This window comes from Acomys russatus, chromosome 25, assembly GCF_903995435.1.
Source record: "Acomys russatus chromosome 25, mAcoRus1.1, whole genome shotgun sequence".
In the NCBI taxonomy this organism is placed as follows: Eukaryota; Metazoa; Chordata; class Mammalia; order Rodentia; family Muridae; genus Acomys; species Acomys russatus.
The window spans coordinates 10,170,515-10,198,508 of record NC_067161.1 but is presented as its reverse complement, the minus strand read 5'-3'; the positions used below and the strand labels follow the sequence as shown (position 1 = coordinate 10,198,508).

General features: G+C 41.8%; 1 protein-coding gene across 1 annotated transcript in view; it reads right to left on the bottom strand.

Annotated features, from left to right (window-relative positions):
• Crebbp (CREB binding protein) overlaps positions 1-27,994 on the bottom strand; it is a 129,496-nt gene that overhangs the window by 58,078 nt on the left and 43,424 nt on the right. The window contains exon 3 of the mRNA XM_051167579.1: positions 8,552-8,728. Coding sequence (XP_051023536.1) covers positions 8,552-8,728 — 177 coding nt within the window. The remainder of the gene's footprint in view (positions 1-8,551; positions 8,729-27,994) is intronic.

The window sequence follows — 27,994 nt, the reverse complement described above, 5'->3', positions numbered from 1 at the left end:
AGGTGGTTGAGAAGCACCTCATGTGTGAGCTGGGAACTGAACTCAGGTTCTCTGCACGAGCAGCAACTGTTTTTAACCACTGAGATGTCTCTTCAGCCCCAAAATAGACACATTTTAATAAGAATTAGTTCACATCAAACAGCTAAGTTGCAAGGAAGTTAGAACACTGGTTTGAAAAGTCTAAGCTACTGAGAAACCTGAACAACACACACTAAGCCAGACGCATCAGGACATGGTCCATTTATGCAGTGGTGGGCTTCACTAAATACATGCTGTGGTAGCTAGTTTTGACAGTTTGTTTTTAGAAAGGGTCCCTCCATGTAGTCCTGGCTGTCTTGGAACTCTCTAAGTATACCAAGTTGGGCTCAAACTCAAGAGATCTGCCTGCCTCTGCCTCCCAAGTGCTGGGGTTCAAGGCATACAACACCTCAGCCTTGTGATAGTTAGCTTTGTCAACTTTACACAGTTCAGAACCACCTGGAAAGAGAATTTCGGTGAAGACATTATCTAGATCAGGCTGGCCGTGGACATTTTATCTTGATTACATTGTAGTATACCCACAGAGGGAAAAGTGAGCAGAGCACAAACATGTGTGCCTTCTTTGTCCCCTGCTCCTAATTACGCACGTGATACAACCAATCCCCTCAGGTTCCTGTCCAGGTGATGTCTGGAACCTGGAGTGGTGAGCTAACACACTTTCCCCCGGTTTGGTTTTTCAAAACAGGGTTTCTCTGCAAAGCCCTGGCTATCCTAAAACTCAGAGATTTCACCTGGCTATGAATGTCAGTTTCTATGACATGTTCTCTCACACTTGCTCTTTACGGCACTATGCTCTCCAGCATAATTGGCCATGAGGTTTATTCTTCTTAACGTTTTACTCTTATTGTGAACATTAATTTTGGAAAATTAGCAAGCAGCATCAATCTAACCCTGTAAAATAGCCCTTTGGAACTTTAACCAATAGAAATACCTGTGCAGGTGTCTCTGAGGAGAACCAAGAGGCACCTGTATCTGAGAGTAATGTTGGGGATGGATGGGGATTACTGCGTTTTTACACCTGTGTGTTACAAATTATTCACCTCATCTACTAGTACTGCTCTTTATAGAATTTTTTCTTAACATTTTTATTAATTCTTTAAGAAATAAGTAACAGTAAAAATATACTACATGCACACGCACACATACCATTTTCCCCCATAGCTCCTGTGCCTCCCAAGTGCTGGGATTAAAGGCGTGCACCATCACACGAGGCTTGCTTCTGAGTAATCCCCACAACCTATTTTCCCTATATACTCTATATAACAGAGCATTCAAAATCAAATAAGCAAGAATCCTGAGGTGTGCCTGGCAGTGCTCCCTGTGTCACACTGCATAAGCCCACTGTGGTAGCCTCAGCTCTGAACACAATGTGTGTGTTTTGTACTGCACATGCCATCATGCCAACTCAACACCAACAAACACTGCCTGGAACACCGCAGGCTCAAGAATGCACATTTACTGCACATACAAACTTTTCTGTTCTTAAAGAAAGAATGGTTTAATTGCAGAAAACAATGACTGAGTATCTCTCTTCAGTCACTCCTCAGTAATAGTATATCAGAATGTATTTTGCTTTATCTTATGTGCATGGGTGTGTGTATCTACATACCTCTGTTTGCCTGATGCCTGAGGAGGCCAGGAGAGAGAGGCTTTAGCATCCCCTGGACATGAGTTACAGGCGTTAGGGAAATGAAACCAGGTTAAGAGCAATGAGTGGGGGCCGGCTATGGTGGCGCACACCTTTAATCCCAACACTTGGGAGGCAGAAGCAGGCAGAGTCCACGACAGCCAAGGCTAACATAGAGAGCCCCTATCTCGGTGGGAGGGTGGGGCAGAGCGGGGAGGAGAACCACCAAAAAAAGATTATCAAGCTGAATTCTGGCTTGGGACTAGTATAGAATTTCCAAAACGTCACCATACGTACTTTTACTATTTTGCAGTATATATTTACACAAAGCAGCATTTTCAGTACTGACGATTATAAAATCAAAATAGCGACTAGAAAAATCATTGAACATGTTCTATACCCTGCAGATTCAAACATTAAACATTAAAAGTTTGAATCTTATGTAGAAATAAACAAATACATTTATCTCATTCACAAGCAAATTAACTTTCATTTTAATAAAGACATTACATATACCCCAAATGGCCTAAAGTTAAGTTTATGTTTAATGTGGTGTATGTCTATTTTACATACCTACATCGCCAGAGTCACATGAGCATTTCTTGGATGAAAGGGGTCTTGAGAGGATGAAGTTAAGAAACCCAATTCGATCCTAAGACATCCAATTTTACCCTACTAAGCGATATAACAAAGAAGATATAACCAAGCTTATCTTGGCATCCCTCATAGAAAAGTAAGTTACTTTCTAATACATGTTCAACAACAGGCAAGGCAAGGTCTTCAAAAATTTTTGTCTCAAACATTAATGAGAAAGGGTGAAGAAAGAACTAGGTCTCTCCCTTCATACACCCACAGCCCCAAGCAGGCACATACAGTGAGCTCTGACTCTGAGGTGGCTCTTGATATCAGCCACCCTCAAACTCCACATTCCCTTGCTTCTTGAACACTCCTCCAAGCACGTGGGAGGAAACGCAATCCTTTGTAACTTCACTTAGAATCAGAAAATTACCCCAAAGCCAACACTGAGGGAGCCAGGGGACAGCACTCTGAATACTGCTGGCTCTAATTCCCTTCAGGACCCTGCAACCACTGAGAATGCAAAGATGAGGCATAAAACAGAAAGTGCTATCAAGGCCCAGCATTGACACATGCTTGTAGTCTCAGTACTCAGAGGCAGGAGTTCAAGGGCAGCTTAGGCTACATAGAATGAACCTGTCAAAAAAAAAAAAAAACAAAAAAACAAACAAAAAAAAAAAAAAAAAAAAAAAAACCCACTACCTAGAAGAAGGGGAAAAAAATCACTCAGAGACAATGAATATCATGTGGTAAGAAGGGAATACACCTATGCACATCTCCTATATTCTCTAAGGACACTATAAAACATAATTTTGCCACCTAAAAATATGTTGGATGATATTCAAGCCTATCCTGGGGTACACAGGGCTCATATGCTGCAGGTTAGACATGATTATGCGAATCATCTCCAGATTACTTAGAGCAGACACAATGAAACCGCTGAATAGTTGTTATGCCATATTGTTCGGAGAATAAAGACAAGAAAAATTTTGTGTGTGGTACATACAGATATAATTATATGGCCTATATTTTCCATGTGAGATATATTGGATCCATAGATGCAGGTCCATTGCACTCACTGGCCTCCACGCAGCTCTTGCCTGCTATGCTGGTTTATTCCCAATGCCCAAATCATTAACCAGACCCAAGAGAAAGAAAATATGTATGTGGCAAATAAAAAAGAAAAGGTAAGGCAAGTCTATTCCACAGGGCACAGCTTGTCACTTAGCCAATATTTTAGTGGACAATGGCTGTCATAAGCTTTATTTTAGATCAGCTCTACTAAAGGGACACATTCTAACATAAAAGAAAGGATTACATGGCCATCTATTTGAGAAGTATCTGAATTACATCAGAGAGGTTTAGGTATCATAAGGTGGGAAACTAAGCAAGAAACACTTTCAAGTTTCACAATGACCACAAAAACAGAGATGTCTTGCCTTTTTTCTGGAGGATTCTGAATCTGACGGAAAAAGAAAGAATGTCCCATCACCAACATGCACACTGAGATACACAGCTACTTACTAAAGCCCAGGGCACAGGGCAAGACTGCCCAGCATCCATGGCTCACCACTCAGATGCTGCTGGCATCAGGATATTCTGGCAGGACACAGAAGACACCACAGCTCTCCTCTATCTGAAAAATCCCCTCTGGCCAGCCACATTTTCCTCCCATTTAGAGACAGCCTTGTCTAACCCTCTACCTCAAAACTCTACCACACACTCAAAACAGAGTATAAAATCATTCTCATGAGCAATTTTAAGTAAGCTAAGCAGGACCCCTAATGAATGTCCTACATTATATGCTTAAGAATGCTGAACTCTTTATAGTGTTGTTTTTAAATTTTTTTCCCTATTGAAAAAATCCACATAAACCTGCTGGTCACAAGTATTCATCAGCCTTCTCAGGGTGATCTGCATGTTTTGGTGATGCTCTCTGGCCTTCCTCTTCATCTCAGGTGACACCAAATCCATGCTCCAAAGGTCCCTTTCTCCCCTGGCAGTGAATTATTCCCCTTTGCCAACTCTTTTTCCTTCTTGTCCCTAGCTGGGGATCTATAAGATGCTCTTCCTGGCCACATCATAAAATTGTCATTACACTATGTCATGTTAAGCTGTTGACTCCAAGATGGCCAGCAAACTGACCTATTCATTTGTGCCACCCACCTGTACACCATCCTCTCTTGGGGTGCAGTCATTTGCGCTTATACCTTCGTTCCCTCCCTCAAGCCTGCCACCTCTGTAAAGGATTCTCCACCAGGACACCTTCTCTGTAGATAATCTACCAAACTGACAACCTTGCCTTGTCTCCTAACCCACTGTGAACAACCATATCTAGGCCACTAGCTCCTTCAGCCTCTACAAAGAAGCTGGGGGCAGGGGGATGGGGGGGGGGGGAGGAGATGACTTTGAATGACTTACAAACAAAAACAAGAACCGCAACTTATTTCCTTGCAAACAGACAGCCCTCCTTCCATTCAAGACCCTACCCTCATACCAGCTTTATAAAATATATCTTAACACAATTTTATTGGCACTTTGCCTGCACGCATGTCTGTGCACTACATGATGCATGCCTGGTGCCTACAGAGGCCAGACAGAACAGGGCATCAGATCCCCTGGAACCCTAACGGTGCTGAGAATTAAAACCTGGTACTGAAGAAGAGTAGCCAATGCTCTTAACTGCTGAGCCATGTCTTCACCCCAACTCCAAGGTAATTCTTGTTTGGCCTCCAGTTTTGTTCATGTACTCCTACTTGGCTTTCCTAAGAGTCACCATTCAAAAGTACTGGCTTCCACCATTCCTACAAAAGCCAATGACTATTACCCTAAGGAAGCAACCTGTGGACCACAACCCCTTTGGGGTGATGTAAGGACCCTTTCACAGGGTCACCTAAGATCACTGGAAAACACAAATATTTACATTACGAATCATAACAGTAACAAAATTACAGTTATGAAGTAGCAACAAAAATAAATTTATTGGAGGGCACCACAACATAAGGAACTGTATTAATGGGTTGCAGCATTAGGAAGGCCTCCTCCCAACTCCCCTCTAGGCTGTCCTCCCATAACTGGGCCCAGCAAACAAGTGAGTGTATAACTTCCCATTGTCAATACCAGACAAAAACGATGGAGCCATGCAGGAAGAGAGAAAAAGAATGCCCTGGCTCATGACTATGAGGCTTCAGTTGCTCCATGAAGAACTAACCTATGTAATTTGGTATCAGTGTCCCTAACCTGAACTGCTTGGTACCCAAAGTCAATCAACTGTCTCTTAAAAATTACCTCTTGTGCTGGCTAACTGTTAACTTTGACATAAGCCCAGGTCATTCTGAAAAGAAGGAATCTCAACTGAGAAAATGCCTCCTCAAGACTGGCCTGTAGACAGGTCTGTGGGGGTATTTTCTTGATTAATGACTGATATGGGAGGGTCCAGCCCACTGTGGGTGATGCCACCCTTAGGCAGGTGAACCTGAGTTGTTGTTGTTATTTTAAAGCACACTGAGCAAGCCACAAGGAATAAGCCAGTAAATATCATTCTTCCATGGTCTCTGCTTCAGTCCCAGACCCCAGGTTCCTGTCTTGAGTTCACGTCTTGGTTTGTCTCAGTAATGAAAAGTGGTGTGGAAATGTAAGCATTTGCCTTTTCTCCCTATATTGGCTTTGATCCTTTATCACAGACATAGAAATTCAAACCAAACAACTTTCAAAGTATATCAATTCCCCTCCACTCCAAAAAAGGGGAAAGCCATTAAGTTCAGGGTATCATAGTTTCCTTCTTTAATGTAACAGATCTAGTTTTTATAACAAAGTTTTCTTGCTATGTGAAAATCTGTCATTTTAAGATACCAGATATAAAGGAGAAAATTCAAGACGATTACAAAACAGAGTCAAGGAACTGCAAATAAACTGGAAGCACAGGCAAGGAAGGCCATTGCCAGGGAACTCGGGGCTGCTAAACCCTCTGAGTATAATTAAAAAGAACTTTACAAAAAGGAAGCCACAGGGCCAGGAACAAGTCAAACTGCCTGTTAATGACAATGCTCTCAAGAAGCCACTGCAGGAATAAAGTAAAGAAATACATGCTGCAAAGATGCCATGCAACCTGTACCTCAGACACTGAGGGCTTTCCCAGGTGCTGCCGCCTCATAGGCACATGGCCACCGTGCCTCCAGAACAAATAGTACAAGCAAAGGACCCAGCTTACTTCCCCAAAGCATCTATGGATCTTTTTCTAAAGTCCACATTAGCTTTTAAAACAAAGGTAGCCTGAGAGAGAACTACAGGTTCTGTAGACAAAACTGCTTTATTAGCTTACTATGATTCCCCCCCACCCCCAGACAAGGTTTCTCTGCGTAGCCTTGGCTGTCTGGACTGGCCTTGAACTCACAGCGATCCGCCTGCCTCTGCCTCCCAAGTGCTGGGATTACCCGGCTTAGTTTACTATGGTTTTGAGGAGGTTGAAGAAAATGCGGCTGACTGAATTTCTCCAAGATTCCAGAAAATAAACAAAAGAATGGGACACACTGCTATTGCTCCTCCTGACCATTCTTCAAAGCAGGGACAGCTGTACCTAAAGGAACAAATCCTGTCAGTACCTGAAGATGTTAGATTGTAACAATAAGAACAAATGAAGGGCTACGGGTAGTGTGAGTGGCCAGGGTTCCGGCCAAATATGACCAAAGCTCCAGGAGGCCCTGTAAGAGAACCGTGGTCACTGCTAAGATCCCTGCTATTGTCCTGAAATGGGAAGGCAAGGCCCTCTCCCTAGTCCCTCTGTGCAACCCTTGGCCACCACATCTAACAAGTTTAGGACTCCAGCTGGCAGAGGACGCTGGAGTTCGGGAATTTTTGTCACTCTGTAGTAGTAGTGGAGATGGAAAGACAAGAAGGGGGGGGGGGGGGGGCGGGGATTTTTTGTTTTTGTTTTTGTTTTTTGTTTTTTGAGATTCGCTTTGTAGACCAGGCTGGCCTCAAACTCACAGTGATCCACCTGCCAGAGAAAAAAATTTTAAAGGGAAAGGAGGAAAACATTAGGTTAGGGATTTCCCTGTGTATAAAGCATAGAACACCATGGAAAAAGAAAATATTTTCACTGAAGTCTAAATGTGTGCCTAGCTACCAAGCAGGAAAAGGCAATGCAGCTAGTCCTGGAGATCATACCACTGTCTTCTCAGGGAGAACTGAAAACAAAACATGAGAGGGTCCAAGATCCTAGAGACTAACATTGCTCCCACAACCCTGGCAACCAAAAACTACTGAAAGGAAGGTTAGCAGACTAAGAGAGCTAAGGGGATTGCCCTAAGAAGAAAGAAGAGAAAATCATCAGTAGTTTTGAAAACAGGCCAGGTTTTACTGTTTAAAAAAAGGAGGGGGCGGGGGGTGGGGGTTAACGGTTATAGCCTCTTGCCAGGGTATCTTACTGTTCCCATTTTCTGATTGTACACTAGTAAAGAAAAGGCCTCAACACTTGCCTCAGAACATTTTGCACACTGTAAACACTGGCATTCTTTTTGGTACATATTAAGGTTAGAGAAGATCTTAGGGGGGCAGGGAGAGGGGAGTAACGCTAAATATACAAGAATTCTTTGTACTAGTATTTAAAAATGAGCTTTTTAATGCTAAAAGACAACTTTCCAAAGAGCATGGTCAGTTTTTTACTAAGACTTGCCAAATGATTACTTTAGAAGCACATGGAAGTATGGGGGGGTCCACTGTCACCAACAATCACCTGTCCACCTGCCTACCATGTCTTCAGCAGCTGAGATGTACCACTAGGGACTGGAGACACTAGCCCTCAATGTTCTAAATTAACAGGCTTGTTGGGGTATCGATTCCATGGATAATTCTTGTTAAGCTGGGAACTCTTAAGAATGAAGATATGATATCATCTACCAAGTCATATCTAACACCTGTCTCATCAGCACAACATAATTCTTATAATATCTTTTGTTTAACTGTAACATAAATCAAACTTCTACTCACAGCTTGAACCCACTAACAAACAGCAAGATGATCCAGTCTTAATGATATTCAGAATTTTCGAAAGGGTAAAATAATTTACATGCATAATTCTCCCCATCTACAAAGGGATCTGGGAGGAGCTGCTAAATCAACCTTCCCTATCACTCTTGTTGCTAGCTCATGACAGAAAAGCTCATTTAGAGAGGTGTTCTTAGGATGCAGGCTATGTTTCTATCACCAGTGGCACACTCTCAGATACAACTCTTCACTGCCAGCACCATAAAATCCATATACCAAAGCACCCACCAACACCCAAAGCACAAACATCCGAAGGCTACTTACCATATTTGGCACATTGGTGACTGAAGTATTCTTGATATCTGTAGGAAAAGCAGGCAAACTATTGACCATGCTCTGTTTGCTGGATAACTGGGGGTTCACTCCAGCGGCTCCCATCTGCTGCCCTCCAGTTTGACTAAAGGGTTGTCCAAATGGACTTGTGTTACCAGTCATTCCCATCTGAAACAAAACAGGAACAATCAACTGCGGTGAATGACACAATCATACATTAAAAAACAGACAACAGAACTGCTTGGCTGACCCACTGATGCCTTGCACAGAAGGCTAATGAAGTGGCATAAAAGACTAGATTGCCCCTGTCCTACAAGGGGCAGCATCACCCTACAAGAGGCAGCATTTTTCTCCCCTCCCCCTTGACCAAAGGACTGCCCAGCACAACCACTCCTAGACAGCCAAGGGAGTACTCTTTAATTACTCCACAGTGCTTTGTTTCTCTCAGGTTCATCAGATTTTAACTAAGTTTCAACTAGTTCAAAATGCAGAGTAGAAATACTAGCAATGCAAGGATAAAATATGTGGACTCTGCATTAAAATGATCCAGCAAGGCAGGCAATAGTTAATGAGGAGAGTGAAAACTGAAGAAGGTACACTAACTGCCAAGCTCCCAACAGTGGTTGTACCACTCATTATTACACATGCTGAACATTTTCCCTAATGAGCTTTTTCTTTTAAAACAAAGTGAAATAAACTACATGGTAGATTAAGGCAAAGTCAGGAAGGAGGGACTCCCGCCTCTCCCTCCAGAGGCCAGCCATACACAGAGCTAGTTTGCTCAGGTACAGCTAGCTCCAAACTCCTTGAGTACATATGGAAATGCCCAAATAGTGCCCAAATGAGTTCCCTGTTGTCTAATGCTTGCTCTGCATGTCTGGCATCATATTCTGTTGGATGTTTGGACTGGGAAGAACAGTCTTGAGCAGGGAAGACCTCCAGGGAACAAAGTTACACTCGAAGAACTACTAGTAAGCTGGGGTATGGCTCAATGGGAAAGACTTGCACTAAATGTTCTAAGTCACAGGGTTCATCTCCATCAATACACACAGGAAGTTCTATCTAAGAAATCACTATCAGACTTGGCTAGTAACCATCATGCCAGTAAGCTCACTCTATAACACACAGTCCTTCTGTGGACTTTTAATCTCTTGACTCCAAGGTGAGGGTCACTAGATCACATCATTTCCTTTAGTTCTAAAGTTCTAGGTTACAAACTAATCCACATGTAACACTAGCTCCAACTAACTCTCTTCTGCTGAAATGCCTATATGCCCCAAAATACCAAATGTCTATATGCCAAAAGCCAGTGTGACTACATGTTAATAACGCATATATGGGGGGGGGAACCATACGACGTGTAGAGGTGCTAGCTATGTGCACCTGAGTTTTCTCATCTTTCTGAAAATGAATACATTTTAGCTGTATCCTTTGTACTAGGTACTCAGTGTGAGTGACATGAAACACAAATCTTTCATCAAATCCAGGAACGAGGCTCAAATCTGAGTGCATGAGACTTAAAATCAAGGCAGAAGCTAGGTGAGTATACAAAGGGCATTCCTAATCCTAACAAGACTCCTTCAACTGTAATCTGAAATCTGTCCATAGTGCAGCACACTATGTTAATCCAGGTATCAACCATTACTCACAATCTGTTTTATTACATAATTCAGGCCATTGATTCAGGCTGAGCTATCTTACAGGCCCCGAAATCCTGTTCTTAAAGGCCTAGAATTTGAAAAACAAAAAAACTCACAAAGGCACAACTCCCAATTTCTAAATTTCTTTGTTTTGAACCAAACATTTCAGAGTACATGTATTCACTCACCCACAATCAATCCACCCTCACTGTTCACCAGTATTTACTATAAGCCAAGACCCCTTGAGAATGGATAGAAAGGCTCCCCCCGCCCTATTCTCTGAGGAACATGCTCCTTATATACTTGGACTTGACAAACAAAAATAAAAATCAGTGTTGGCTGAAAGCTTCCAGCCTAAATAGAATACAGTACCAAGAACTACAGCAGGTGGCATGTGAGGTAGAGTGGAGAGCCTGTGCTATCATACGCCCCTGCACTGAACACAGAGACCACAAATGCCAGGACAGTAAACTTCCCAAGGGCTCTCTACGGTTCTGAAAGTATACCTGGCCTTTTCTTTGAAAACATACATACTGTTTCTGACCCTGCAAATATTCCTGACACCATTCCAAAACCCACCCTGCCAAGGTCAGGTGTGTGCCTGGTCAGGTAGGTGGATATCTGCCTGATTAGATTCTGGGCACTCTCTAACTGGCTGGTTTTAAGGGCAATATCATGTTTGGAACCATATTGATAAGTTCCTTTTTAAACAACTTCTTCTTTTCTTTCTCCTCCCATTACCACCACCACTTCTCTCCCTCTACTTTTGGTTATGAACCTAGTTTTTAATGGCTAAGCCAACTCTCTAGTCCAATTTTTGCTTTGTTTTGTTTTGACAGGCTCACTCCATGTAGCCTTGACTCTCCTGGAACTCACTTCATAAACCAGGCTGTATTCAAACACAGAGATCTACTTGCCTCTGCTCCCTGAGTGCTGGGATTAAAGGAACGGGCCAAAAGTACCAGGCCCTTTTCACTTTTTAAACCACTAAAATATAGTCTTCCTGTGTTGCCTTGGCTGGTTTTGAACTCATGATCTTCATGTACACTGCCACCCTCAGCTTTCTTCAAGAAATTATTTTTCATCTTTTCTCCTTGACAAGTTAACAGTTTCAACATGGCTTTAATTTCCAAAAGTTAAGAATGATAGAGAAAGCCTAAGGAACTCATTACACATTTTGAGAGCTAAAAGCAAAAGTCCTCTCCTGGGTTATAACAAAAAGAAATCCGAACTAATTAAGGAGGCCAGGAACTTGAGTATCTGGTGCCATGCCCATTTCCAGTCAAATCAGAGTTAGTAGTTAAGGCCAACAAAGTGGACATAAGCCTCCAAAGGGCTACCACAGCCCATCTCAAGTGGACTGTCCCACCTTAAAAGGAGTGATGGTCAGATAGAAATAAATGGTCAAAGATTTAGGTAAAAGCCATTCACTTTTAGATTGTCTAGATTTCAGGGTTCCTCATTCTGTATCTAGTTTCTGTTGATCAAATCAAGTCTATGCTAATGCACTGTTTAAAACCAGTGTCCAAGGGGCTGGAGAGATGGCTCAGTGGTTAAGAGCACTGACTGCTCTTCCAGAGGACCAGGGTTCAAGTCCCAGTCCCACATGGCAGCTCTCAACTGTCTGTAACTCTAAGATCTGACACTCTCACACAGACACATGTGTAGTCAAAACACCAATGCACATAAAATAAAAATAAATGTTTTTTAAAAACAAACCAGCCAGGCATGGTGGTACACACCTTTAATCCCAGCACTTGGGAGGCAGAGGCAGGTGGATCACTGTGAGTTCAAGGCCAGCCTGGTCTACAAAGTGAGTCCAGGACAGCCAGGACTGTTAAACACAGAGAAACCCTGTCTCAAAAAAAAAAAAAAAAAAGACAATAAATTTAAGATGTCTAAATCCAGTTAATAACTAAATCCCTTTCAACTTCCTATGTTTCTTATTAACAATAATATGCTCATCAACTCAATTGAAGTTTTATCAGATTTAGTTTAAATCTGCTACTGAAACTGAGTAAAATCCAAAGCGGAAAGGAACTTTCAGTGATGGTAAATTTATTTGTCAACAAAATAAAACTTGTAGAATATTGATATTCTCCCCATTCACCAGTACCCAACGCAGTAAAATGTGCTTTTACTCTGTCCTTCCAAACAGAGTCGCTTCAAGTACTTAATTTAAGTCCAATCTCAGAAAACAGAAGAGTCAATTACAGTGGCATCTATTAATTAATGCTTCACAGTTTCATCCTCTTGCCATGAAAAAAATGCTGTGACCATGTATGCCCAACAGTCGTTCAAGAATCTGCTTACTGGTAATGTTTCTCTTTACTAAGAGAATAAAAGTTTGTAAACTGCAGCCCCCAGGAGAACAAGCACAACAGCTAAGGTGAGACATCCAAGAGCTAGACCTGAGCCTGCACCGCCGAGGTAGGAGACCCAGAGAGGGAAGAGCGTTTACGCCAAGGAGAACACCCACACAAACTCTGCTCACCGACACAGGGGTGCTTGTGGCAAACTGGCAATTATCCAGCCGCCAGGCAAAAGCTGCTCAGGTCCTGGGCTGCACAACATAATCAACTGACTGTGCCCAACACAATGGAAGGAAGGACAAGCTATGCTTCTTCTATACTGACACAGGAATGATACCATCAGAGAGATGGAAAGCACTGAGCACTATTCAACTCCAGAGTTACCTGCCACAGCAGTACCTATGCTAATCTACACTGAGTCTGACTTGGGCACAAAACCAGATTTTGCCTCCCACAAACATTTGTCTTATGTTGAAGGTGTTTAGCGTTTGGAAGGGAATAAATGACCATTCCAAGACATTATCACTTTAAGAGTCTCCAGGAACATAAGCTTGTGTTACACCTAAAAAAGTAAGTCATTGAAGCCAGGGCACGATAGCACATCTGCGGGCACCAGGAGAAGCAGCTGTCCTCTTTCTACCTTCTAAACTTTGGAGACAGGGCTACGAAGATGATTCAGCTGGTCAAGTGCTGACTCCACAAGCACTGGGGACCTGAGTTTAGCTACATGTAAGCCACACCAACACATACATATACCATGGACATAAACAAATAATAATAGTATAAAATAGAGCCAGGTGGTAGTGGCACACGCCTTTAATCCCAGCACTCGGGAAGCAGAGGCAGGCGGATTGTTGTAAGTTCGAGGCCAGCCTGGTCTACAAAATGAGTCCAGGACAGCCAAGACTACAGAGAGAGACCCTGTCTCAAAAAACCAAAAAACAAAAATAAAAAAACAAAACAAAACAAAAAAACAGTATAAAAATAATAAACTTTCAAGATTCTCAGTAACTAGCTAGTAATCAACTAACAGTTCACTTGGTCACACTAAAAAAGTTGAAGCACTTTAGACTTAATTTTTACAGGATGGCAGTTTTGTTTGATCACAACAGTCTATGGCCATACATACGATGAATGCTCTCTGCCTTACTTCTGATGCCAGCAAACTCTCTGCAAACTTCTGATGCCAGCAAACTCTCTGCAAACAAACAAACATGCCTGGGTACCAGAATATTAACCCATTATCCTCAGTGGGCACCTCTGGGTACAAAAAGCCCACTCAGTTTGTTTTAATGGGGGAAAATTTTTTCTACTTGTAATGATACAACAGCTATCAAAATATTAATAAAAGAAGCTCCAGGATCCAAAAGATCAGAGAGACTCTCTGCACTGCACCCAATCAAGAGACCATCCTAGTTCTTCTTGGAGTCATTCACCTTCCTCTCCTAACTCATCAAGCAAGATCCATATCAGAAGATAATAAAACTTGTCTCAACCATCAAAAAGGTAAAACACAAACACTCAAACTAGAGTTCTTAAGGCACAATGGCACTAATATTGAAAAGGCAATGAGGTAGCCCACTGCCAAAGAGGCCCCTCCCCAGGGCAGACTTTACAAGCGTGTATGCCATAGATCTACCTTCTTGCTCCTCTGTAGAATGGGAGCACAGTGAGGCATTTACTGCACATAGATACCAGTGATAGCTCGCCTCCCAGAAGAACTCCCACACTCCACTAGGCTGAAACAACAGGGAGGGACAACCTGAACCATCAGTAGGAATAGGACAGAGGAGTTGAATATTGACATCTGCTTTCTGTGGTATTTTGCTTTTTTGTCTGTCTATTTTTTTGAGGGAACAGATACATTATTAGATTCTCAAAGGAGATCAGGTCAATAGGATTCTCAAGAGCTCCTCAAAATGAATGCCGCTTGCTCATGAGAAAATGAACTCAAGCTAACGCAATACTCAGTGAATAACAAGCTTGTCTCTGCCCTCAACCGTATACCTCACGTAAGAGTTTTACTGTACAGATAACCACTTGTGACGCCAACTATGCTGTAACAAATGGTCATCTCCAGGTGACCACTCAAAATAAATACTCAAAGGAGAGTCCAACTCCAGTGATATGTCAGACAGTTATGTCCAAAGCTACACATCTGATGACCATGTGGTCAGCAAGAGGAAGGGAGGCAAGGAGACATATGCTGCCATGAAGGAGCTCACAAAAACTCAGCAGGGCCATATGGAATGCTTCCTGTGACAAATGCTAAGTATGATACAATTTCAGTGAAGACTACAAGTTATTTTTTTCAAAAGTGGACTTCAGTTTTCCTCATAATTTTATATACACTTAAAACCACATAGCAGAGCACTTGGAGGAAGTGTGACCAGAAAACATACTTAGAAAAACCAAGTATGGCATTCAAATAAGCTACCTATTGCTTCACAGACAAGCTTTCCTAGAAAGCTCAGGAACATCACAGATCAGCTCAAGATCTCACTTGAAGTGCCCTATGCCCAATCCAGAGACACTGCCCTACACAATGAGGCCTGTCACTTCTTCACCGCTATGTCCCCTACGCACACTAGATTGAAATGAGAAACACTAGACAGAGACACTGGCTCTCTCCACAAAAGATCTGGCAAACCACAGCCAGTGGGACAGTGGCAATGTAATGCTTGATTTAAGAGGCACAACAACTCTTATTAGCATACACCCACAAGTAAGATGTCATTTACAGAGGCAGCCAAATCTGTGAGCTTTGGGTATTGGTTTGGTCTGAATGGTAGCTTCTGCCACTTGCTATCTATATGACCTTCCTTAGGATATTTACTTAAAGCTTTCTATGCTCTGGTATACAATGAAGATGAAAACACCTCCTCTAAGAGGCCTGTGAGCATTAAAAAAAAAAAAAAAAGCCAAGTCACATACATGAAGAATTCCAAATCAGAGCTACTATACCGAAAGTTCACGAATATTGGCTACTTCTACCTTCATGGTTTTTCTGGGGCTTTGGGGTCAAATTACAGGAAATATGGTTTATTTCCAGGGCTTGCCTACAATAATGCTGAAGTGAAAGAATAGTGTTTTGAGACTGTCTGATGATAGGGAGAAGCTTATACACAAGCCAGCAGCAAGAGGGCTCTGGGATCACGGTATCTGGCTGTGAAACAGATTCTGACAAACCATGAAAACATTAGGATGAGAACACTCACCCTCAGGGATCACTATGTGTAGAAATACCACGAGGAGACAACTATTTTCAAATTATCTCAGAAAATCAAAACTGTTTTTCTTTTTTCTTTTAGCATTTAATGACAGGGGTTTTCTGAGTAAGAGCCGTGGCACTTGCTTTATAAACCAGATCTAGCTGTCTCTGCCTCCCAAATGCTAAGATTAAAGGCATGCACTATCACACTCCGGCACAAATATTTTCAACTTAAAAACGTTCTTTTCAAACTTAAAATATATTAAGAAGCAACTGGATATGGAAGTCCACACCCATGGTCCCAGTATCTGGGAAGCTTAGGCAGGAGAACCAGAGACAAAGCTATATGGAAAACTGTCTCAAGAAAAATCAAGCATCATAAGCAATATGACCAGAATATACTGGTATAACGCAAATGAGCTAAAATGTGAACCAAGCTTAAACAAGAAAAAAAAATCATAAATAAAAAAACCAATGTGTCCCCAAAACACATGTGAACCACACACAACAAATGCTACACTTGGTGTGTTCTGTATGACCTGACAGGTTAAAAACAGGCACCTTCAATCTTTCTCTATGCAGTGGAATACACATAAAACCACAGATTTATGTAAGGCTTATAAAAACAATATAACCCAATACATATCAATCAAAAAATTGTAAATACTTTTAGGACCATAAATATTCATTCTTTCTAATGGAAAGATGAACCATTACTGGCCTACATTATGGCTAGATCATTTGTAAAGCCAAAGCATTTCTCTCTTGGCAACCCACCACTGCTGGAGAAAAGCCAAGAAGAACAGTTTTCATGGAAAGGCTTGCCTGTATTCAGTCAGTAGCTATCACCCACTTGTTCTTGGAATCCTTCCAGCACCTCTACTTGATGAATGGAAAGCTAAGGGCCATACAACAGTAATGACAATGCCATAGGTAGCACACTCACCAGCCAGAGCACACCTGGAAGCAGAATTAGGTGAACTGATAAGAGCAAGCAATAGTCCCATGCTGGTCGCATTGGAGAGGACACAGGCCTGGGTCTGAACACTTGCTGAACAGTAAACCCTATTTGTAAAAGTATTTAGAACATCTGTTACATTTCTCTTGGATATGACTTCTTTTAAGGCACTGTGAGAGGGCCTGGGGCAGTAGAATCTTCTGGTAATAAAGCCAGTGCTATGCCTTAGCAGGCCATGACCTGTGGGGGTGCAATCTATGTTAATTCACAAGCAAAACACTGGGCTGGAGACAGTTTGAAATTTGTTTCTAATCCTGCTCCTAACTAGTCACATGGCAGGGACAAATCCCTCGTCCTTAGCCTTAATTTTTTCATGTAAAAACAGGAACATTCAGATGGGACTCAGAATTAAACAGAATTCTCAACCGAGGACTATCAAATGGCTGAGAAACACTTAAAAGAAATGTTCAATGTCCTTAGTCATCAGAGAAATGCAAATAAAACTACTCTGAGATTCCATCTTACACCCATCAGAATGGCTAAGATAAAAAACTCAAGTGATAGTACATGCTGGTGAGGATGTGGAGAAAGAACACTCCTTCATTGCTGGTGGGAGTGCAAACTTGTACAACCACTTTGGTAATCAATCTGGCACTTTCTCAGAAAACTGGGAATAAGGTTTCCTCAAGACCCAGCTATTCCACTCCTTGGAATATACTCCGAAGATGCTCCACCACACAACAAGGTCATATGCTCAACCATGTTCATAGCAGCTTTATTTGTAATAGCCAGAACCTGGAAACAACCTAAATGTCCCTCAGTTGAAGAATGGATAAAGAAACTGTGGGACATTTACACTATGGAATACTACTCAGCTATTAAAAACAAGGAAAGCCTGAAATTTATGGGCAAATGGATGGAATTAGAATCAATCATGCTGAGTGAGTTAACCCAGACCCAGAAAGACTTAGATGGTATATACTCACTTATAATTGGACACTAGCCCAAATGGAATGTCCAATGAAAATCTTCACTTACCAGGAGACTGGGATAGATGTGGGGACTTCCTATTGGGACTCTAGCTACTGGGACTCTAGGTGAGGGAAATATAGAATGGGGAAATAGAAGGGCCCAGAGGGTCCTAGGAACCCACAAGAAAAACATCATGACGGGCGGATCTGAACCCAGGGGGTCTGTTCAACCCACTGCACCAACCAAGGACAATACATGCAATAAACATTGAACTCCTTTTCAGATCTAACCAATGGTCAAGACGCTCTCCACAGTTGCGTGAGAGCCGGGACTGACTCTGACATGAACTCTGGTGCCCAATATTTGGCCACTTCCCCGTGGTGGGGAGGCTGGTGACACTCTAAGCAGGCTACCAGGATGAGACTTGATAGGCTGTAACCACATGGTGGGAAGGAGGTCCCCTTCTGTCACAGACCTAGGGGAGAGCAACAGGATGAAAAGGGGAGGGAGGGAGGAATGGGAGGATAAACGTCAAGGCATAACAACTGAGATGTAATCTGAATAAATTAATAAATTTTTTAAAAAATAAAGAAAGGACCGTTCAGATGATCACAACAGAGTGTTCACAGTTCCTTCTGATACTAAGACTTATGTCCTTTTTAGTTTCAATAAGTGTTTAACTTATGTGAAAGCTTTACTTCTGGGAGATGCACTTACAGTGAGAAACAATTTGGGATCCCAAATCTGGCTGATCAGGAAGGGCTTATGTCAGCAATACTCTCAGTGTGGCCAATGATCACACAGGATACATCCTGCTATGTACCCGGCACAGGGACCAAGCGCCCACAGCTTCACATTCTCTGTTCTCTTGCCTATAGTACGTTATAAGACTATCTAAAAGGGCCAATGAAGTTAAGTGGGGTGTTTTGCCTAATTTCTTCATATTCTAATACCCTTTAAGGCAGAAGAACAGCCTCTTCAAGGTTAAGTAGTTCATTCCCGCCTGGCCCATAGTAACAATGGAGAAGGAAAGGGAAAGAGGAGAGCAATAAGAGGCATGAGGAAAATACCATTTTCCTGTACCAACCCAAATTTAATTCACATTGTGGCTCAGTTATGAAAGAGTAGAATAGATTTCATTGCATCAACTACACACGTGGCCTAAACCTTCATACAAAGGACAGATATGCCACAATCCACAATTCATAGTCCACTCACTGATGACCATGACAAATGGACACTAGAGGAGGGCACAAAGGAACCAGGTAATGTGAGCATAAATAACGCAAGACCCAGAGCAATGGGAAGGAAGAGGGAGCAGAACCTGGGAGACAAGAAAACACAAGTGCCTCCGCCACACTAAGGCTCAAAACAAGGACAAGTTCTTGAAAAAGTTCTTGAAGGAGGCTGTTAGCTTTGGTGTGACAGTGAAAGAACAGCATATGGGGTGAGCTCTAAGAGGGAGCCACAGGGATACAAAGAGGCTCTATGCTGTCCTCTCCTTTATACAAGCTTTATACATCAGTGGCAACAGGAGGGCTGAAATGGTTACAGGTGGAGCCAGAAGACTAAATGCCATCACCTGAAGTATAAAGCACACTCAAAGTTGACTGTCATTTTAAAACATGTCAAGCAACTCTACAGCATATAGAATACTGAACTGTGAAAAGCCTTATCAAAAAGATCATGAACAAAAAACATTTGTAAGTGGAGGGTTCCTGACTAGAGAGAGAGGCTTGCTTCTCAGAGCATCAGCACCTGGCACACAAAGAGGAGACCCAGAAAAGTGCAAGAAGTGGAAAAGCAGTGAAGGCACTGATGGGCTAGTGAGATGGCCCTTATAGTTAAAAAAAAAAAAAAAATAGCATCTGATTACTGACAGGGAAAAACACTCGTAAGTTTAAAGGGAAAATAGCAAGACTACAAAGTATATAATCTTCAAGAAACATGTACACAGTCAGAGCAAGTGCTGCAGTGGGAGGGGTCAACAGCAAAACATTTAGTGATTAATCTAAAGGGTTTTCCTTTTTCTTTAAATTCTATTTTATTTAGTGGTGGTGGTGGTGGTGGTGGTGGTACGTGCGTACATGTGAGTGCATGTTAACAGTCTGCCAGAAGGAGGCCAGAAGAAAACTTTATAAAGTCATTTCTCTCTTCTACAGTGTGTTCCAGGACCAAAATCAGGTTATGAGGCTTGCATGACAAGTACCTACTACTAGGCTGCACCTCAACGGCCCCAGTTTTTCTCTTTTAAAATTTCTGTTATTTAAAACATCTACAAGATGCATTATTTTATAAGAAGAAACTGTTTTTTAAAGTCATTTTCTATGCAAACATTGTGACTGACCGAAATGACAAGATGACCAACTATTTGGCTATACAATTATATTTAAAATATTAACTGAAGCTGTCATCAGGCACTATAAATACAACTCACTGAATCAATCTGATTGCGATTCAGAGATATCACATGGCTATGCACTGTCACACCTTGCTCCAATGTAGCATAACCTATCCAGAAAAATATCTGAATGAATGAGGCTTGGCCATCACTATCAGATCTTTACCACCAGTCTTTGTAAAAAAGATGAAAAGGAGGAAAAACAGAAACCGGTGCAATCAGGACACCAAAGGCTGTGTGTTGCTCAAACCACTGATATTTACTTGTCCAGCAATCACATGTTAGCTCCTGAGACAACAAGGGTGCAATTGTCCCCCGAGTCTGAACTCTGGTTCAATTCCGGCAGCCAGAGATGTTGCTTCATTAGGAGTTATTTGGTACGTGAGCTTTAGAGAGCTTAAGCAAGAGACCAGAGTAAGAATTGCCTGAATGAATGTACTAAGCTCCCATTACAATCACTAAACAAAAAAACAAGCAAAACCCCCACATTATATAAGGAGCAGACTGTTCCAGCAATGAGACTATATGGGAACTATCACACAGCCACCTGCTTCTAAAGCTCAGCTGTGATCATATACATGTTTATCAACCAAGAACAAAAGTATTTGTTATCTGTCAGAAGGTTCTATGGAGTAGTAAAAGTATTATGTGGGAGGGGGAGGTGAACAAGCACCCCCAAGACCAAGATTAACAGACACAGACCCAAAGAAGTAAGATGGGTATTGTCAACTAACCACAGAATGGATCTCTAAGTGAAGAGAGGATTCTCAGTCCAAAAAGTCAGGCTCAACAAACCACACCCGAACTGGGCCTTGGACACCCCACCCCGTATACAATAGTAATATTCAATATCTCAGCACAAAACAGAACATGGCAAGACAGTGGAAGGAGAGGCCTAGATCTTTACATTCTTGCAGTCTCTACTCCAATAACCTAAACATCTATAATACCACAAGTATGTAGCCATCCATCTAGAGAAAGGTGTGTGTGTGTGTGCATGTGGTGGCGGTTGTGGCGGCGGTGGTCTTATTTGTATATGCAAGCGGGTACATGCTTACCACACCATACGTAGTCAGATGACAATTTTTGAGATTTGGTTCTCTCCTTTCACCATGGGTTCTAGTGATCAAACTCAAGTGTCAGGCTTCCACAGCAAAGTACCTTTATCTGCTGGCCACCTTAGCCATCCAAGATCTGAAGTCTTAATTAAGCCTGGCATAGGGGCCCTTGCCTTTAATCCTAGCCCTCAGGAGGCAGGGCAGGTAGATCTCTGCAAGTCTAAGGCCAGGCTGGTCAATTTATCAAATACCAAGCTAGCAAAGTTACATAGTAAGTCAATGTGTGTTTGTGTCTGTTTGTGTGTCTGTCTGAGACACACACACACACACACACACACACACACACACACTCTTCTCTCCTCTCTCTCTCTCTCTCTCTCTCTCTCTCTCTGTCACTCACTCACTCACAAAATAGAGAGTGGAAGAAAGTAAGAATGAGCTGGCTATCAATACTTAAGGACTACATACACCATCTCAGAAAAACATCGTTCACAACACTGACAAACAGGATCAAAGCTGCTCAAATTAGGCAATCAAATCCTAAGCTAAGGACAGTCAAGTCTTAAAACTGTTCTCCTTTTGCTTCCTTCCCCTTGTCTTACAGAACCTTTTTGGGTAGCAATAGCAGTAGCACAGACACTGGCTAAGTCATACAACCCAGAGACCATAGCTACCAAGAAAGCCAGCTCCCCTGTCTCCAATGACCCTACAGGTAAATGTGCCAGTCTCAGCCTCTCTCCTCTCACCCTTCTCACCTGTACACACACCGTAACCTCTCTCGTCCTTTCTTATTTCTGTACCTCACATCTGTCCAATGAGAACACGTGTGAATGGCTGAGAATACTACTTCTACTTGCCATCTGCACAAGACATGATAACTTCCTGTTTCTAACATCAATGGAACAGCACATAGGAAAATGCTGAGAAACCACAAGGCACTATGCAATCTTGAGGTGGCTTTAAGGTATCTTTCCAAAAATAGAATGTAAAGTATCACTCTAAGCAACCACGAGTCTCTGAAATGTACACAATTTCTAAGTTTAAAAAGACAGACAAAAGCCAGGTGGTGGTGGCACACACCTTTAAATCCAGCGCTTGGGAGGCAGAGGCAGTCGGATCTCTGTGAGTTCGAGGGCAGCCTGGTCTACAAAGCAAGTCCAGAACAACAAGGCTACACAGAGAAACCTGTCTCGAAAAACCAAAAACCAAAACAAAAAACAAAAAAAGGATAAATACCAACCGGTGTCAATCTCTGGACACAGGCAGGGCTGGAGAGATGGCGCAGTGGTTAGAGTGTGTGCTGCTCTTACTAAGGACCTGGTTTGGGTTCCTAGCACCCACATGGTGGCTCACAACACCTTATAACTCTAGTTCCATAGGATCAATGCCCTCTTTCAGACTCAAAGGGCACCAGGTTTGACTGTAGCACACATCTATACATGCAAGCAAAACACAAAATTAAGCCAGAATGTTACAAATCAAACCTCTCTTTGCCATCACAATGTAAAAAAAAGATAGATGTCTCAGCAGTTGAACTTGCTATTTAGAGGACCTGAGTTGGGTTTCTCTGTAACTCCAGTTGTGGCAGGGATCTTACACCCTCTTCTGACCACCATAAAAACTGCATGCATATGATATACATAAGTAGGCAATAACCACGTACATAAAAATAAACACACACACACACACATTTAGCTAGGCATGGTGGCACACACCCTTAATCTCAGCACTCAGGAGGCAGTCAGATCGGTGTGAGTTTGGAGTCAGCCTGGTCTATTGAGTTCTAGGACAGCAAGGACTATGTAGAAAAACCCTGTCTCGAGGCTGGAGAGATGGCTCAGAGGTTAAGAGCACTGACTGCTCTTCCAGAGGTCCTGAGTTCACAACAACCACATGGTGGCTCACAAGTATCTATTCTGGGATCTGATGCCCTCTTCCGGTTTGCAGGTGTACATGCATGCAGAGCACTGCACATACATACATACTAAATAAAATCTATTTTTTAAAAAAAGAGAAACCCCGACTGAAAATTGAATGAATGAATGACAGATATTAAGAGGCAGATTGCTCTACAGACATAAAAATGTACACAGATATAATTATGCTGGCCTCCAGCATCCAACACAAACACACATTTTTTAAAGTCTTCCCCCCCCCCTTCTTTTAAATTTTTTCTCGAGATAAGAGTTTTTCTGTGTAGACTTTGCTGTCTTGGACTCAACTTTGTAGACCAGGCTGGCCTCAAACTCGCAGAAATCTGCCTGCCTCTGTGCCTCCTAGGTGCTGGGATTAAAGGTGTGCACCACCACTCCCGGCCAAAAGTCTACTTTCTTACGGGCCTGAAGTAGATAGCTACTTCCACTACTTCAGCTACTTCAGCTAGAAAGCCATGGCCTGCTCAGGTGTCAGGCAAACCTCAGTGCACAGGGATGCATGGCTTTAGACTATAAGCAGTAAATCCTTTCATATAATGAAAAATACTCCAGGGAAGTAGCTATCTCTTTCTCGGCTACATTTTCTATAAATTTTGTACAGAAAAAAATAAGGCACTATATACATTATCATTTTACAAACAAGTGGTGAATAAATACAATTTTTGGAGCCAATCATAGGTGGGATTTAAGTAAAAGTCTGCTACTTTCTAACCTGTAATTTTAAATGATGCTCTATCTGAGCAGGGCTGTGGCTCTGATGTTACTCTTTGTTCTGTAAAGTAGATACAGCACCACTTCAAAAGGTTACTGAACATGAGACAAAAGAAATCTGTTTGCAAAACCCTCAGCACAGTATGGGCACAGTGGCATCCCTCTCCTGTTCATGCCCTTAGCATAATTCAGGGAGGGTAAATACAGTATTTAGAGCCGGGTGCAGTAGCACATGCCTGTAAGCCCAGCACTCAAGGAAACACAGGCAGAGATCTCTGTGAGTTCTACAAAGTGAGTCCAGACAGCCAAGGCTACACAGAGAAACCCTGTCTCCAGAAAACAAACAAACAAAAAACCAGTCATTTAAGACTATAATAAAAATTTATGCTATGGGCGGGGACACACACACACACACACACACACACTTTGAAAAAGGCCAAAAATATTACACCACAATCAGCATAAAAATCCTTAAATGTTTTAGCTTAGTGGCAGATGGACAACAAATTACTGTCTATGGTAAATGTAATTCTTTCAAAAATACAGAAGAAACATTTTAGAAAAGCTCATCATGTTTTGACTCAAATATATTGAGAAAAGCACAGCGCTTCACAAGTTTGTACCCTGAAGCCATTTATGAAGTGTGCAATCACTGTAGGCTACTAAATGCATTCCATGCTGTATGTTCAACCATCAGAAGAGTATTCTTGGAGATGCTACACTGCCAGCCCCACCTGGAGCCTGCTCAACCTGGCTGCAGGAACAGAGTGCTCAGGGTGAACTGAACCTAAGTGGTACAGCACTGGAGACAGAAGATCTAATTACAGCCCAACTTTGAAAGCTCTGTTAACTACCTTAGTAATTGAACAAGACCCCAAAAGACCAACTTCAAGGCTTCTTTCAAGATTTGCCCTAAGAAAGTAAAGGCAACACCAGGCTTGAACAGATTAAAAGTAATTGACAGAACAAAACCTCACTCTCTCCAACAGAAAGCAACAAACTACATTCAGCAACATGTCATCCACTTGGTCTACAATACAGTCAAAACTTACTGGGCATGCACAAAGGCAGGGAAATGTGACTGTTACCCAGGAACATTCTATTTAAACAAGCAAAATACTGCAAAAGAAACCAGACACAGAAATAACAGACATGTGGAAATTAGATATTTTTTTAAAAAGAGAGAAAGGAGAGAAGAAATCCAGCAAAACACTAAAGAGACAAGTGAGGGGAAAGGTTCCCCAACAAGGTGAGAAATATAAATCCAGTTGTCAACATTAAATATTAAATACTACAACTAAAAGACTAATAGCAGCAGGCTCAGTTGGAAGGGTACTGAACTAAAGATCTAAAAGACTAAAATCATCAGAATAAATAAAAGGAAAAAGCTACCAAAATGCTGTTTATAAGAGAAACACAAGCAAATTAACATATAATTTTCAGATACTGATAAGAAAACAGGAACTGCTACATTAGTAAGAAAAGTAGACGTTAAGACAGAATATTCATACCCTGTGAGCACATACAGGGGGAGGAGGTCCCCCTCAGTCATAGGGGAGGGGAGTAAGGGGAAATGGGAGGATACAAGGGATGGGATAACAATTGAGATGTAATATGAATAAATTAATAAAATATATTTTTAAAATAAATAGAAAAAAAGACAGAATATTCAAATAACCAAGAGGAATATTTTATAATGGTTTTAGTTTGTGAGAGAAATACAACACAGTATATTCACATAATGAAAGTTCAGTGTGGTGGCACATACCTTTAATCCCACAGCCCTGGGAAGGCAGAGGCAGGAGGATCTCTGTAAGTTTGAGACCAGCCTGGTTTATATAGACCCTGTTCCAATACAACCTTCTCTCAAAACAAATAAAAAACTTAATGAAATGTCTTCCTGGATGTAAGCAGACATCACTTTGGGGGGGGGGGGGGAAGAGGGGAAGCAAGCCTATAATTAAATGTATACTTTAAATGTTCCTTTCCTAATAACTAATAATACACCCATTCAAAGCCAGCAAAGATTCTATTAAGATTAGCCAACTTATTCTAGTTAATATTTTAAAAAAAGAACCACACCTTATAACTAGAGGCTGCACTGTCGTCCAGGCAGGTACAGACCATGCACTAGAAACGATGGGGAGAGGAGCTCAGTGGCTAAGAGCACCCACTGCCTTTCCAGAGGACCTGGGCTCAACTCCTAGCACCCACATAGCAACTTACACCTGCCTGTCACTCCAGAACTAGGTGATCTGAAACCCTCACACGGAGGGTTTCATACAGGCAAAACACTAACATACATTAATAAAAGTAAATAAGTCAGAAAAGTATGGGAAGAAAGGCCTAATAGGAGGGTAGGAATAGAGAGGTTAATAGTTTGCTGTTGTTTTGTTCTCTCCCCTTCCCCAGCACCCCCCCATGCCTTCTCTCAATGTGTAGAATGTTGATGTAAAAAAATAATTTTTTTCTAAATATACCAAAGCACTGCTGAAGACTGTAGCTCAGTGGTAGAGTGTTTGACCAGCATGCATGGGGTCCTAAGTTAAAACACAGTCATTAGAGGGCAGAGTACTTCAACCATCAAATTGAAGATGCGCTGGCAGTACTTTATAAAGCTGGAAAGATCACTCAATGGGCAAAGACACTTGCTGCCAAGCCTGGCAGCTCAAGTTCAAACACCAAACACACATGGTGTGAGAATCAACTCCTCAAAGCTGTGCCCTGACCTTCACACTGTGCACTGTGGCATGATGTTCACGCATACATGCACACAAATAAATATACATATAACTGAGACTATTTTCGAGGAAAGGGACTAAGAGGAGGAAGAAATATTCATGTATTTAAAAGTACTGAATAAAAACAATTTCATAAGTTAATTAAAATGTTTAATTATTAAAAAAGCCACATGTTGTGTCATAAAGTTCTTAAGTTCCAATGAATTTTCAAGGGAAAGATTCATACAGAGGAGACTGGGGATGTGGCTCAGTTGGCAGTTTACCTAGCACTCATGAAGCCCTCGGTGCAATCCTTAGCACCACATTAAGTACACCTGTAATCTCAGCACTCAGGAAGCAGAGGCAGGAGCACCAGGGAAAAGTTTAAGGTCATCTTCGTAACATATATGAGGCCAGCCTGAGCTACATTAAACCCTAACTAGGAGCTAGAGAGATGGCTCAGAGGTTAAGAGCACTGCCTGCTCTTACAAAGGTCCTGAGTTCAATTCCCAGCAACCACATGGTGGCTTACAACCATCTACAATGAAATCTGGTCCCACTTCTGGCGTGCAGTTGTACATGTACTCAAAATATTGTATATTTAATAAATAAATAAATCTTTAAAAAAATACCCTGTTTCAAATATTCATCAGATTTTAAAACCCTAAAGGGGGAAAGTAAGAGAAAAGCACAGGAATCATGACAAATATATTCTACAAACAATAAAGTTAAATAGAAAAATACTGGGCTTTCAACATGGCTCAGTGGGTAAATGCAGCAAGTCTGACAACCCCCAGGACCTACAATATAAACAGACAGAAATGACCCCCACAAGTTGTCAGAACATCCACACATGTGCCTTGGCACTATCCACAGGCACACACATACACACAGATAACTGTAATAATTGTTTTTAAAAGAATATTAAGAATACATTTGAGTTGGGTGGTAGTGGCACACTCCTTTAATCCTCAGCACTTGGGAGACAGAGACAGGTGAGTTTCTGTAAGTTCAAGACCAGTGTGGTCTACAAAGGGAGTCCGGGGGAGCCAGGGCTCTGTTACACAGAGAAACCCTGTCTCAAAAAACAAAACAAAACAAAAACAAAAAGTTAGATGAAATCAATAAATCCCCTTTAAAAACTACAAATTACCAAAATTAACACAAGTAAAAACTATGAATAACCTAAAATGGATCATAATTTAAAACGTTTCCAAAACTGGAGAGATGGTTCAGAGGTTAAGTGCACTATCTGCTCTTCCAAAGGTCCTGAGTTCAATTCCCAACAACCACATGGTGGCTCACAGCCATCTATAATGAGATCTGATGCCCTCTTCTGGTGTGCAGGTGTACATGCAGGCAGAACACTGTATACATAATAAATCAATAAAATCTTTTTTAAAAAAAGAAAAAAAGGGCTGGAGAGATGGCTCAGTGGTTAAGAATGCCGCCTGCTCTTCCAGAGGTCCTGAGTTCAATTCCCAGCAACCACATGGTGACTCACAACCATCTATAAT